The 15,066-nt window shown below is 49.3% G+C and overlaps 1 protein-coding gene across 1 annotated transcript in view; it reads left to right on the forward strand.

Annotated features, from left to right (window-relative positions):
• LGR6 (leucine rich repeat containing G protein-coupled receptor 6) overlaps positions 1 to 15,066 on the forward strand; it is a 147,441-nt gene that overhangs the window by 43,687 nt on the left and 88,688 nt on the right. The window contains exon 2 of the mRNA XM_041422531.1: positions 10,722 to 10,793. Within this exon, the coding sequence (XP_041278465.1) occupies positions 10,722 to 10,793 (72 nt within the window). The remainder of the gene's footprint in view (positions 1 to 10,721; positions 10,794 to 15,066) is intronic.

Here is a 15,066-nt window from a genome sequence, read left to right on the forward strand (position 1 = left end):
ATCAGCCTGTCGCCAGGGCAGTGGTGCAGATGTGGTACTTTACCATAATATGGTTTAGCTGAATGGTGGCATTTGGTCAAAGGCTGGACTTGGAGGCCCTTAATGATTCTATACATGATTTGGTGTTACACCCACTGAAATGTGGCTTCCAAGGAGAGAGGCAGCCTGGCCCAGTGCTTTCCAGTAGTGCCTTGTCCCAGTTCTCCATCTCAGCAGCTTTTTCCCCACTCCTGCAGCACTTACCCACAGTGACTGTACACCTGTCAGAGCCTTGCTCTGATTTCCTGCCAGCCAGAGAGTGACAGGAAAAGCTGAGTGCTGCCAGACTCTCTCAGTGTGACAGAACCCAGAGTGCTGACCTGCACTTCTGGCAGTTCCAGGCTATGGAGCTCCTGCCCAGCAGCCACGGGCTTGGCCATCAGCTCTCTGTGATCTGGAGGTCACTGGAGCAGGGCTGGGGCCAACAGGCATCAGCTGCAGGGATGGGACAGCCCTGGGGTCAGGGCTGGCAGCAGAGGGGGGATGTGTGCAGTGAAGAGAAACAGGACAGAGGTGGCTGCTCTGGGCCAGATGAGCAAGGAGCTCATTATGGTGGGCACACAGAGAGAGTGCACGAGGGCTTTCAGCTCCCAGTAGAGATGGAACTCCCTAATCCAAGTACTGCCTTTCCTTAGACTTCCAACTGATACTTTTCCAGAATATGTGGGGGCGAATCTGCTTTGTGCAGAGCTCGTGCAATCAAAGGAAGGGTGTGGGTGACAGTGGCTACAGGAGCCCCCATGTGCAGCTGGAAGCATGTCTGTGGCAGGAGTGTGCAACCCACACCCTCCTCCCCTCCGCCTGCTCCCTAAAGGAGATGCAGAGCTCTCAGCAGATTCTCTGACCTGGCTAAGGTACCAAGGTGGTCTGAAAGCCAGTCCCAGCCAAGTACACACCCAGGAAGCACTTGGGTCACACAAGGTGTGACCCAAGGTCTCCAGCCCAGCCAGCCTGTCACTCTCAGGTGTTTGCTCAGGGAAATTCACCAAGAGCCTCTGGAGCCACAAGAAGAAAACTTCCAATAATCTCTGCTTCTGTGTTGCCCTCAACCTGCCTGGACCCACTGGCTGGTCCTGGGAATCAGTGATTTAGGCACCCTTGAGCCAGATGTAGCACTGAACAATCACCCTGAATAGCCACAGAGAAATTTATTCAACGTTAATTTGTTGTGTATCTTTGTCTTGGGTCTGTACAGAGAGACTCTATACAATTCTTTACCAGCAATGTGTACATAAAAATTACATTATCCTACTGCATCAAACCAGCATCATGCCCTCTGTCACACCCTCCTCACTCATCTCCAGCAAGCAGGAGCCTTGCTCTCTGCATGTGCACATTGACCCAGATCCTTACACCCTGTCCCATCTCCTGTTCCTGTCTGTGTAGCCACATTTCTCTTCACAGAGAAAAGCAAGGCACAACTTCCCAAGGATTTTCTGGGATTCTAATTCTCTGAACCTCAGAGAAAGAAAAAAAACCCAATTCTTATGTAATTTACTGCTCCTGTGTTGTTCACAAGTGGAATGCATGGTGAACTGAAGGGAATTGGTGATTGGATTCTGGTGTGAGTGTTTTGATTCACTGACCAATTGAATCCAGGTGTGTGTGTTGGGACTGCTGGGACAGTCACGAGATTCTGGGCAGCTGAGTTGAGCTGAGTGCTTGTGCAGATTCAGTTAAGATGTAGTGTAATAGTATAGAATAATACTCTCCCAGGAACATTTATTAATTAATTGCTGTTCCCACCATGTGGGCTCCAAGAGTGGTTGGATCACCATGAAGCTGGCACCAGGTGGGCTGTAAATCCCTTTACTCTGGGCATTGGGGCAAACTGCCCAGAGAGGTCTGGAGCAGGCAGGGCAGGCTGCAGTGGATAAGCTGCTTTCTGAGGTACTGTGGTACCAGAACAGCTCCAGTCTGTGCAGGAGCCTCTGCCAGGCAGTTTCTGGCTGCCCAGAACAGCCCTGTGGCTTAAAACCATCCCTGGCTGATCTTGACCTGCTGTCCTGCTTCCAGAACTGGGTGGATTTTTGCAGTATTTGGGAGGGGACACATTTCCAACACTCTTTTGGTTTCAAGGACACTTGCATGGGGAATGCTAGGCATGCACCCGGTGTGTTGGTTTGCTGTTTGCTGCTCCTTCTCTTGCTCAAAAGGCTTTGGCTGGGCAGTAAAGAGGAAGATGCTCCTGGGTTCACCTTTCCCTGGTAGCTGTTCCAGGTTAAGAGAATAATTCCTCCCACAGGAGAAATTTTGTCCCCAAAAATCCTGGCAAGTTTGGACCTGAAATGCAGCAGAGACCTGGAGGAGGACAGGGAACCCCCCACTCTGGACACAAGGGGATGTGAGGTTCTTTCATCTTTTCATTTTCATTCTTTTCTTGAACTAATTTCTTCACTCAAGAAAAGAATGAGGTTCTTTTCATTCTCTTTCAAAAGCCTCCACTTTTCATAGTGGAGACCATTTAGTTGCCAAAAGTCAGGATGTTGCTGGGCTGTGGCTGCTCCAAAGGACATGGTGGGAAGAAAGGACATATACTTGCAATCTCATTTTTCTTGCTTTAAACAGGTGTTCCTTGCTGTCATTCAGGCCCCAATATTTCTTTTTAGTTTAGAGGTTCTTTTAGATTTGATGTGCTCACACTAATGAAAATGTTAAGGTTGACCCAGCTCATCCACTTGCCACCCTGAACCCTATTAAGTTAAGCTAACGTGTAAAAGGAGTTTTACAGAGGTTGAGACATTTGCTTTGACATTTTCTGGACAGAAAGCATTTTTTTTCAAATTACTTCTGGTTTAGGATGTCCTTTCTGGGATGATTTTTTTAATGTGAACTCTGAAGCAGGGGGAAAAACCAACATGGTTTTTATTATTTTGATCAACCCAAACCAATTCCTTCTGGACCTCTCTTTCATGGCAATCACCAAAAACATGAACTTACAGAATGGTAACAGAAAAGAAAAATTGTGCTTCTTGCCCAATATCCAACTCAAAGCAGACTGCAGCACTGGCTGCTCTGTCTGGGAGGTGAAAGAGAGAATGGCAGGGGTTCTGTCAGCCTGCCCCTGTTTGGTGTGGGAGATTCCCCATCTCCAGCTTGGTGTGATGGGCACAGAAGCCACCACGGCACTCGTACAGGTCAGGGGATGTCAGTGCCTGTCGTGCTCCTCAGAGCTGCACCCAGACAGAGAAGCCATGTGCTCCCTGCCTCCTCACAGCACAAGGGCTTTCCCCTGGGAATGCCATGTTCCTTGGGAGCCAGGACAGCTACAGACAGGAGATAGAGCCCAGGAGAAAAATCTCCATGGGTTCAAGGAGCATTTGGACAACTCCCAGGCACATGGGGAGATCCTTGGGGCTGTCCTGTGCAGGGCCAGGAGCTGTGGGCCCCTTCCAGCTCAGGATATTTTATGATTCTGTGATTCTGTGACACACTATGCAAAATTCACAATTTTTCTATTTGGAAAGAGTGCCCTTCTGATCCAAGTCTCACTCCTGCCCCTGGCACAGGGGCTGCTGTTCCCAGCCCTCTCTCCTCCATCTGGCTGCAGCCTGTTCTGCCAAGTGCCCTGAGCTTCCACCTGCCCTGTGCTTGCACCCCACACCCTCCTGTCTCCCCTGACTCCCCCTGGCAGCCCCTGGGGGCCCTGGGGTGGGATGGGATCTGCTGGCAGCCCTGACCTGGCAGAGGGTTTCTAGAAGTGATTTCTTCTGTTTCCCACACCAGCCATTCCCGTGGGCAGAAAGGCATCAGTGCCCTGCTCAGCCCCTTCCTGCTCCCACGCTGGAGGGCACCTGGCACAGGGCAAAGCCAGGACAGGTACAGGGAGGGGTGCAGGAGGAGCAGCCAGAGTGGCAGAGCTTTACTTGCCAGGGGTCACTGCTCTCACTGCACAGACCCAGCTTCTAAAACCTTCTGGTGCCGGAATGGGTTTAATCTCACCCTGCCAAACTGGCCTTGGCTGAGACTTTATTATTGAAATGTTGTGGAGATCTGGGATAGGGCCTACACGTGGGGGATGATCTAAGATGACTGATCTATTTTCAAATGTGGAGAGGTGGGAGTAGAAACACGTTCTGCTCTTGCCCATTGCAGTGATATGGGATTGAAGCAGCGCTGGTGCCTCCAGATATGGTGTGATGTAAATGAGCTCTTAGTACTTTGATCTCTTTATCTTCCCTTTCTCCTTCTCTTTATGGAGACTACCTTTACTGTAGTTTTCAACCTGCAGGCTGTTAGGAAGAATTTCAGCTGGTTCTATGGCTCCAGGTACCATTCTATGCTCAGCCCCAGCTTTGCCCCAGGCAATCCAGGCATTTTGTGGTGACCTTGGAGATTTCAAGATAAAGAGGAAAAGAGATAGTAAGAACCTTTATGAATCACTCTGGTATAATCTGAAGTATTTCTGAAACCATCATTTATTGCCTTTGGCCTTCTTTTCTGGTGGTGTAACTGTGAATTTTTACTGGATGCTAATGAGAGTGGACAGGAGAGAGGCACAGACAGTGCTCAGCACCCAGGGATTTCAGGGTGTTTCATTCCTTACAACAACAGGCCTTGCTGGGCCTTTCCAGGATAAGGATGGGAATTTTGGTTTGGTTTGTTCAGTTCCCCTAGAAATCAGACTGCTGGACTGGGAGGCCTTAATGCTGTAATTGTGCAGTTAATTAATCAAAAGGATACCAGGTCATTAGCTTCTCCTCACAGTCACAAAAATTTCTGCTCACCTGCCTGAGTGTGAGGAAGGAGTTTTTTATGGTCCAGGAAGCCACAGGTTCAGCACCAAAAGTGAGAGGAGCTGGGTTGAGCCTGGGCTGGGGAGAGAGCACATTAATATCCTGAACATCTTGAAAAATATGAACATATTCATACAGCAGAGCAATTTAGGGGCTGAGAAGACAGTCACCATCCAGGATTCTTAGCAGCTTCCTGTAGGCTGAAACCAGGATCTCAGGCAGATTTGTCCTTTGGGGTGACTCTGCCTCCTTACAAACAGGGAGCAAGAGCTTTATTTCCCAAAATACAGAAAGTCTTGTCCGGTGACTGGAGCCATGTCTGCCCTCATTTCCAGCTGTAGCTACACACTGGATTTCACTGAGGAGCCAGGAAAGCCAGAGGCCCATGGAGTGCCCCATTGTGGGCTCCATGAAGGTCCAGGAACAGCAACCTGAGCTGCAGAAACCTTGCAGAACAAAATTTTTGCAGGCAGCTGAAAGAGCAGGAAGACACAGGCTTCTTGTTCTGCTGAGTGACAGAGGGACCCATGGGGAGCTCCTCTGAGGACTGAAGCTAAGGACCAGACCTTCTGTCCCTTTTGACTAGACAGAGGTGGTTGGGGAATGTCTTCTCCCAGCCACAGGTAGGAGATCCTCTTTCTGTAGGAGAATCTCTCTGCCAGCTGTGCAATTTTCTAGGGACAGATGCATATCTGGCTCTGAGGTGTCTGTGCTTGGCCTCAGCCAAACCCTACCCCTGCAGTTTCCCCTTCAAACCCTCCTGGCTGAGCAGTCCTGGTCCTGTTGTGCTGCTCTAGGGTGGCTTCAACCTGTGTTACTTTAGGTCTGTTGGCTTCTGCCTGCATTAATTCTGCTTGCATTAATTAATTGCAGCCCATCTCTGAGGAAACACTTTGCTTTGTGCCTGGGAAGACACACATCAGGAGCTGTGGGGCTCCTGGGCAGGGCTCATCTTCCCTCAGTTTAGTGGGCAGCTTTAGATGCCCTGGGTTTGTGAGAGGCATCAGTCCTGCTGTCCTTAGAGGAACATCCTGGGGATGCTGCTTAGGTCCATCTCAGGCAAGCTTGCAGGGTGTCCTTTGTGCAGCCCCCTTAGAGCAGCAGAAAATCCTGTCCTTTTGTCCCAGAGCAGGCAGGTCCAAGCCCTGCAGGTGCCTTCTTTGCCCCCTCCCAGAGGGGCTGCACGCTCCCCACAGGGACATCCATGGCTCAGAGCACCCACACAGCCTGCCCCAGCAGCAATGCCAAGGAAAAACACTTTTGATCTCTTTTCTCATATCACCCCTGAGCTAAAACTCTGTGGTCACCATCTCCCAGCACGGGTGGGAAGCGTGGCAGGCAGTCCCAGCACCCTGTGTGTGTCACCTCATTTTTTGGTAAGGAAGATCAGCTAATCAGTGAATAATCAAAGGTTGTTCATGAAAGAAGGTGACATCAAAGCAAATAATTTAAGGAACCCCTCGAGGGCCAGAGGAGTTGTAAGGTCTGAGGCTGAATCACATGAGCTCAGTTTCCATGAACTGTGTCTCAGTTTTCCTGCAGGTACAAGTTAGAAATGCTTACGATAAATGTTTAGAATTAGTTGGGGAAGGGGGGAAAGTTAAATCACACTAATTATAGCCATGATGGCTTTGGTGCAGTGCCATTTGAAAGCATAGGTGTATTCTAAACCTAATGCAAAAGGAATTAAAAGGCATTGCTTCTTGGGTAAGCAGGGTGATGTGGGAGCAGAGTTTCAGTTTGGGGAGTAGTAGAGTTGTTCACTCTACTGGCAGCAGTCCAGACCACAGCCATGAAGGATGATTTGACAGCGAAAGAATTCCTGCTTTTATTTGATATTTTGTAGAGAGGACAGAGCAGACCAGTCACTGGGGAAGGAGGAACAGGGGAGCTCTGGGACAGGAGAGGGGTGGCTTGTGCCAGGGCACCACTGCTGAGTGGTATCATGAACTCAAAGGCAAGAATCGGGACAGTTCCGCTGCAGGTCCTACACTGCAAGCCTGGGTGAAGCTGCAACACCCCATTTCTTCTCCTACCTTTCTGATTTCTTTTAGAATTTAAGGGACTTTGGGATTTGAATCATTTGTACATTTCTGTTCTGCCTTCTCTGGTACAAACCTCACCTTTGGAATGGTTTCTCCAGTGCAAATGACAAGGGCCATGCACAGACATGAGTGACCCAGCATTTGTTTGGCTTCCCTGGATGCTCAGTCACTCAGAAGAGAGCCCTAGCTTGGAAAGCCAAGGTCACTGACACAGCTGAGAAAGGTCAGAGGAGCCCCTGACCCATTTATCCATGGATCCCTATTTATTCTGCTGGATGCTGCACAAAAAAAAATCCAGCAAGGTTCAAACACCATGGGTTCCTTATAAATTAACTGAATGTGGCTGACTGAAGTAACCACCCCCAAACACTTGAAGAGATAAACAGCTTCTCTGACTGCTCTGACAGGAAGCATTTCCACCCTTGCATGTGTTGGGGATGTACATAACATAAGAAACCTTACTAAGAGGAAAATCACAAGCTTGGGAAAACACAGCAACAAGTCAACAACATCTTTAAATGAGTAATAAGTCAAATATTTACTCCCACAACACTTCAGGCAAGAATCCTGTGCCTCAGCTTTCACACAAGCATGGACAGCCTGTGGAGAAACATCTCGTACTTTTGTGGCTAGAAAAATCACCAGGTCCAGGGCTGTGCTTGGGAAGTTTATTTCCAGCCCTTGGAGGAATTTGTTCCTCCTTCATACCATTTGTCCTTGCACATTCCATGCTGTCCTCACACCACAGCCAGGCCAGGAATTCCACCACAGCAAGTCGGGTGTGAAGTCCCCCGCTCTGGAGGAGCAGCTGGGGGGGTCCCTGCAGGACGTCACACTGCAGAGTTAATGGCACAACTGAGTCCCTGGAACCTTTGCCTTGCTGTTCATTAGCTGGCAAACCACTGCCAGGATTTGCCCTTTTGGGGTGCCCTTTCCAGGGTTGTCAGTGTAGATGTATTACACTTGAGTCCTGCAGGGCTGCAAACCACCAGAGTGTTCAATCAGCCAAAACATCAGTGACTTTTAAATAAAATTACTCAAAATATTTTCTATGTAACAACCTTGAAAAAAGGCTGGGCTCTTCTTCACTGCCCAAAGAAATGGTGGGAGAGACCCTCTTGTGTCCAGAACTGCCTATGACCAGAGCCCCAGGGCTGCAGGAGGGAAGGGGGGCTTTGAAAGGAAAGCCACATTCTGTGGAGCTGTGAGGCTGCCACAGTGATGGGGTCATGGCATCTCTCCTCTGCCTGTTGGAAGATTTCTTCAGAAACCAGTGTATTCTGTTCATTTTGGGTATGGATAAGAGCAGGAGGAAGGAAGTGTCCAAGGCCAGGTTGGATGGGGCTTGGAGGAACCAGAGAGAGTGGAAATTGTCCCAGCCATGGCAGGGGGTGGAATGAGGTCAGCTTGGAGGTCCTTTCCTGCCCAAACCATCTGGGATTCTAGAAGATAATAAGAGATATTCTCCCATATCCTCAGCCACCTAGAGCCCTGCTGCTGCCAGGACTGAGGAGTCCCATCCTGATGGGTCCAGACTCATGAGTTTGCACATCCCTGCAGCCACCACCTACCCAGGTGTCCAACTGTCCCCACCACACCTGGGGAGCACCTGGGCACACAGAAGGCAGTTCTTGAGGCTTGGAAAGTGGCAGGCAAGGGGCATTCTCTACACTGCCAGCAGAAGGCAACTGAAGGAATATACCTCACAGTTTCAAGGAGATCTTGGATGTTTCAGATCTGTGTTTTCTCTCACAGTCTTTCATTTTACATTATTTTTCGTTATTTTCACATTGTTCCACAACATGTCAAAACATCAGACAGATTCATTAGAACACAAACAGGAGACACTTTGATGTAGGAAAAAAAGATGTTTTAATGGGTGCTAAGTAGCAACTGCCCTTGGGGGTTTAAAAATAAAAATAGAAGCAGCACAAAATAATATTTTAACCCTTGTATCCCAGGATCACCAAAATATAGAATGCAGCATTGAACACAAAACAGTGCAGACAATAATTTTCTTTTTTTCACTCATTATGAAAACAGAATTTTGAATTCACATGGATTTTTGGCGAGTTTTCTACTACCTCTTTGGAAAAGAGAAAGTTATAAAGAAAAAAGTAAACTTCTCCAAGAGTATTTTCAAAAGGGCTCACAAAAGTGCATGGTTTTCTCACAGGACACCTCTCCAGAGAATATGCAGAGACAACTTCCATCCTTCCTGATGTGTCACCTGCAGTGACACCAATGCCAAACACAGCTGGTTAGAACATGGTGGTTTGGGATTTTTTTTGTGGAAAGTGGTCAAAATGTAGAAGCCTATGCCCCCCGGGTGTTCTGCTCTTTACCAGCAAAACTCCAGCATTTTTTACTGAGGAATACAAAGGCATCTCAGTAAATTTTTCAGTGAACCCCTTTTTCAGTGAAGCAATTTCCTACCCAGAGCCCAAAGCCAGCTGAGATGCTCCAGGTCCTTTGCTGTGTGACCTGTGAGATCTCAGGTGCTCTGAGCAGGTGGAACAGCTCAGAGAGGTCCCTCTTGCATTGCTGGGCTCTCCTGAGGGGCTTTTCTCCTTCATGCTTCTGTCCTTGTCCCTGGCACGAGCCTCCTCCCAATGCCAAGACATTCCCAGTGCCACTGGGAGGGCAGGGAACGTCCTTCCTCAGGCTCACAAATCTGTGAGGTTCACAGAAGGAAAGAGTAAACTAATTGCCTTTATTTTGTTGTTGTTTCTCCTCGTTTTCCCATCACACCCATCAGGCTGTGTGTTCAGTCCCAGGAGGAGCTGAGCTGTGTCCTGTCTGTGCACAGTGACAAAGAGCAGCCCCTCTGCCTCCCATGAGGCTCTCCAGCACCCAGATGACACTGCCCACGTTGCTTTGCTCACTAGGAGATATGCCCCATCTATTCCCACTGGGTTTAACCACACCAGCTTCCAATTCAGCCTCATCTTAGCTCAGCTTTAAAGGTCAGTGCTTCCTTGCTCACCTGGACACAGCCATCTACTTTGGGGTAAGCAGCGTGGGTTTCTTCACGTGCAGCTGCTCATCAGGGCAGGGTTGCAGCTGTCAGACCCCAAGAACAGCCTGGAAATATCCTTGTTTTCCCCAAATACCAGCTTGTGTATTGAATCAGTCAGGACAGACTCAGCTGCTGTCACACCCTGAGGTGAGGAGAGCTCTGCTCAGGCAGCTCACAGTGACTGTAGTGTGCAGAGGGCTTCAGCACCAACCTGGACCCTCTGGCTACCAGCACAGCCTCCTCCAGAGGCTGGAACCCAGGCAGAGATGAGCCTTTAGCTGGAGATGGCAGAGTGAGACAAGCACAATCAGCCAGGTTCCCTCCACCTCCTGACCTCAGTTTGTCACCCACAGAGCCAACCTCTGTCCCTCAGTCCTGTTGTGGTTCTCTAGTCTGTGGAGAGAAAGCCAGTCCAGTGGGATGGACCCCTTCTCTCTGGGCTGCTGTCTCCTCAAAAGCAGATGTCTGTCCACACACTGGAAAATCTCCCTGTGGGGGCTGGCACGGCCATGGTGACAGAGAGATGCTCTTGGGCCCAAGGACATGCTGTCCTATTCCAGTGTGACGGGGCTTCCTGTTCATTCTCCAAAACTTGTGAGACAGCAAGACTGCTTGTGCTGTTGGGAAATGTCCTAACTTGCTTCATAACTTGGAGGAGCTCCGGCAGACCACCCTGAAGGAGCCAGCTCTCTCTGGCTACTCCTCTCCATCCCTCTGCAGCAGAGCCCAGGCTGTGATCAGATGTTAATGCTGAAATGCTCTTTGCAGAGGCTTCTCACCCTCCCACTTAGCAGAGAGGGGACACAGAGCCTGGCACTGAGGTTCATTCTATGCAAACCACTGCGTGACTGATCAGAAACCTCTGTCTTTGCTTCCTGCCAGAGACCTGAGCATGAACAACATCAGCCAGCTGCAGCCCCACGCGCTCCGACACCTGCGCTTCCTGGAGGAGCTGTGAGTACGGGGTGCTGCACGGGCAGGGGGTGCTGGGGCTGGGGGCACACTGCAGAGGGTCCTCCAGCACTGGCCACAGCTTCCAGTGCAGTTCCTGAAGCTGCAGGCTGAGGTGGAAGCTGACTGTGCTGGGAGAGCGTTTGTTTGCTGCTCCAGCTTAGGTTTCACTGAGGTCATCACCTTCAGGCTGAGGTGGTGCCAAAAGCCAAATAAAAGAGGACCTAATCTCTCATTCAAAAATCAACACTGTACCGTGGAGCAGAGCCAGCAAAGAGAGAGCTTCTCTCACCCTTCAGCAGCCAGGGTCCCCCTCACAGGCTCCTCAGCCCAGAGACACGTGAACCCCTGGGCACTTCGCAGGTCGGGTGGAACCCACCCTGCAAAACTGCAGCCCAAAAAGCTTTCCCCAGAGGCTGAGGTGTCCCACCAGTGTGCACTGAGGTCTGAGCAGACACACTCAGACACAGCAGCAGCTTCAGTCCTGGGCATCAGCATGTGGCTGTGTGTCAGTGAAGGAGTGGCCCCACTTCTGAAAGTGTGAAAATTAACCAGCAGCACAAGAAACCACTGGAATCCTTTGTGAGCCCCAAAAAATGGGAGCCCAGGGGGCAGAATGTTGAGGTTGACCATTTCTGCATGAGTAAATTGCACCTGTATGGTCTTACTCCACTTGACCATGAGAAATACCTCCAGGTGTTATTCTCATGCTGTTGGTACTTTCAACACAACAGCTTCTGATGGAAAACACAATTCCTTCAAAACACTGTTATTGCATTCATGAAATCCTAATATTAATGCTTCATTTGATGTGTGTTGTAAACTTACTGTGTATATAACAGTTACTGCAACTTAATCTGCCTAAATGAAACACTTTCACTTCTCTGAATCAGATCTTGCTGCCACCACAAGGCACAGCACTGGCATTTCATAAATGGTATTTTCTAAAATGTCAGAATTACAGATATCACCCTAACACCTGTGAGGGTGGGCAGGCCCTGGCACAGGTTGCCCAGAGAAGCTGTGGCTGCCCCATGATCCCTGGAAGTGTCCAAGGCCAGGCTGGACAGAGCTTGGAGCAACCTGGGATGGTGGAAGGTGTCCCTGCCATGGCAGGGGTGGAATGAGATGATCTTTAAGGTCCCTCCAAATCCAAATCATTGCAGGATTCTGTGATTTTATATTACTGGTTTTTACTTCAAATGGTCTTGTAACTGATCACCCTCTGTCTATATTTCAAATTCATTAGAGTTGTAAGGGCCCCAGCCACCCAAGCCCCCTTCTCCAGCAGGCATTTACAGGCTGACAAGGAGGCATTTTTGATCCTGTTCTGGCTTTGGAGCCAGAGCTGCCCGCAGAAGTGGGCATCTTGCAGCCTTTCTCCTTTCATTTTATCAGCATCCATGTTGAAGTGTGGGCACCCAGCACCTTCACTGAGGGTGCTGAGGCTTTTCACACACGCAGAACAGACTCTGCTGTGTACAGTTAGCAGTTGTCTTGCTGCAAGCAACCGTGTCCTGATTACGTCATGTACAAACAGAGCAGCCTCAACCAGCAAGGAATAAATATTCATACGTTCCAAAAGAGCCAGCTTGCCACAGCCAAAAATAATTATGAATGAAACAGGCAAAGGGGAAAAATTTAAAGAGGAAAATCTGAAAAAATAATTGGAAGGTGTTAGATAACATTTTACTGGAGGTCCAATGTGTCACAAGTCCCCCTTTGGAAAGGACTGACATCACAGTTAGGGGAAGAAATGCAAACTGCAGCATCATATACCTATGCATAGCAAAGTGCCTGCTTGAATTTGATAGCATTAAGGTAGTAATCCTATTTATGGAAATCAAGCAAGGAAGGATTTTGTATATTATGGCAAATTAAAAGTGATTCTTTCAACAACAACAGCTAGACAGGGACAGTTTGTACAGCATTCATAGGGCTGTCATTGACCAATAATGCAACTTGCCTGGCATTTCCCCTGCTCTTTTCATTTATATCTTCACCAAATTTTCATCCCACAACATTACATCAGGACCATGACATTCAGGCTGGGATCGCCCTCTGTGCCAGGACACGCATAAGAATCAAGCAAACAAATCCTGCTTGTTTAGACATCCTCAAGGGAAGTTTGTTCAGGTTTCACAGCTCAGATCTCTGCTGATTTCATCTGCCTGGGACACATTCCCAGTGGCTGCCAGGGTGACACGTAGCACGTGAGACCAAGCCCTTTGTCTTCATCCGCATGGCAGAACTGCCTGTGCTGGGACATGCCAAGTGAGTGAAGAGCAGGAAGCCCTGCTGAGCAGTGAGGGACAGTGCAGGTACCCCAAACCCACTATCCCAGTGGCAGTGTCTCCTGGGCAGGAGGAAGACCTGCCTGCCTGCCCTCCTGCCTGTCCCCCCTCCAGCAGGGAAGTGCTGACAATGGAGAGGACTCTGCTGCAGTTCATCCTGGCTACAATGCCTGTCTTCAGTTAGATGGAAAGCCTTCAGCAGGTTTCTCGCCCCCAGGGGTTTTGGGTGGCATTATGGCCCCAGTCTGCCTTCTACACAGAGTCACAAAGTCACAGAATGGTCTGAGTTGGAAGGGACCCACAAAGATCATCAAGTCCAACTCCCAGCCCTATACAGCACCATCCCCAAGAGTCACACCTTGGTCCCAATGATTATTGAACTCTGTCAGTCCTGGGGCTATGACCAGTTCCCTCCCCTGACACAATATCAGGCCAATCCCTTGGGTCCTGCCACTGCTCACAGAGAGATCAGTGCCTGCCACTCATCCTCCTCTCCAGGGGCTGAACAGAACAAGTGCCCCCAGCTGCCCTCACATGGTTTCTCCTCAATGTCCTTCACCACCTTCACTGCCCTCCTTTGGGTGCTCTCTAATAGTTCAATATCTGCAGCCTTATGTTCCCTATCACCTGCTGGATAAACCAGGTGAGTGACAGGCTGGAGCAACCAAAGACAAAATTTACAAAATTCAGTTCAAGGTGAACAAAAACAGATGCTCTGGGGCTCTGGTCAACCCCAAAAATTTATTTTAACGTGAGAGAGAAAAAATAGTTTCATCTTCAGATTACTTCTTAACATATAGTGTTTTACTTTTGGTAAAGCCCTAAAAGAAAATGGTAATTCAATTTATATTTGCTTTATTGTCAAAGATACCTTAGGTGCTTGAATCTTACCAAAAAAATCAGAGGTTCCTCAGCAAAACTTTGCCAATTTCAACCCAGACTTTCAAATCTCCTTTTCAAGATTCTATTAAATGATCTGATGTTCAGAAATATCCCAAGAACTCTTGACACCCCTTATCCTTCATCTATAACCCCTTATCCTTCATCTATAACCCTTCTTCAACAGTCAGAGAAAGCCCAGGTTCCTTTGGCTCCTCATGCTCTTGCCCATGATTCTCTGATTCTGTCTTCTCTCTCATTAGATTTAGCCCCAGGAGCCCAGGATCCCATGGAGGACAGCTGGTGTTTCACACCTTTCACCACTTCTCCTCCTTCTGTTCCTCTATTTTAGCACCACCCCAGGCTCCTCATGAAAGTGAAGTTTCACACAAGTCAGAGATCAGAGATCATGGCTGAGCTTGTGCATGGAGCTGGGATTCAGCAGAGGAAAAGGAATAATGGGAAAAGGGAAGACAGCTGTAAAAATGGGTGGATGAAGCACACGTCCCATGGACAACAAGGACAAACGTGCCAGGTTCCACTGCTGTGGAGCCCTGTACATCGGGGCTGCTGGGCCCACCTGAGCCCCGAGCACATTAGTCCTGGGCACACACCCACCCTGGGTGGAGGCCTGTGAGGAAGAAACCAGAGCAGGGTGGCACGTGAGGGTGCTGAGGACAGCAGAGCCATCACCCAAGCCACTCATGACGCCCAGGCAGGCTGTGTCCCACAGGGTATTTCTGCACTGGCTCCCTCTGCTCTGGACACCGAACATGTCCTGATGAGATCAGGGGGGATGCTGCAGTTAGGGCACAGATGAGGGTACAGGGACTGCTCCAGCTCACTCCCTGTGTGGTCTGGGTAGTTATTTTCACTGCCAGAGCTTCATTGTCCAGCAATGAAAGCAGGCCCTCAGGTGTGCCCTGTGGGCCATTTGTATTTACTGAGAGCTGCTCAGGAAGGGATTGTGATTGCAATTAGTTCTCATGCCCAGGGGATGCCCAGAGACCAGATTCTCCAGACTCAGCTGCCTTTAAAGAGGCAATGGGAGGGGGCCCTCAGTGGCAGTAGGCTGTGCTCCCCTCTGGCCCCCCAGCCTCCCC

This window comes from Onychostruthus taczanowskii, unplaced genomic scaffold, assembly GCF_017590055.1.
Source record: "Onychostruthus taczanowskii isolate IOZ18803 unplaced genomic scaffold, ASM1759005v1 scaffold74, whole genome shotgun sequence".
In the NCBI taxonomy this organism is placed as follows: Eukaryota; Metazoa; Chordata; class Aves; order Passeriformes; family Passeridae; genus Onychostruthus; species Onychostruthus taczanowskii.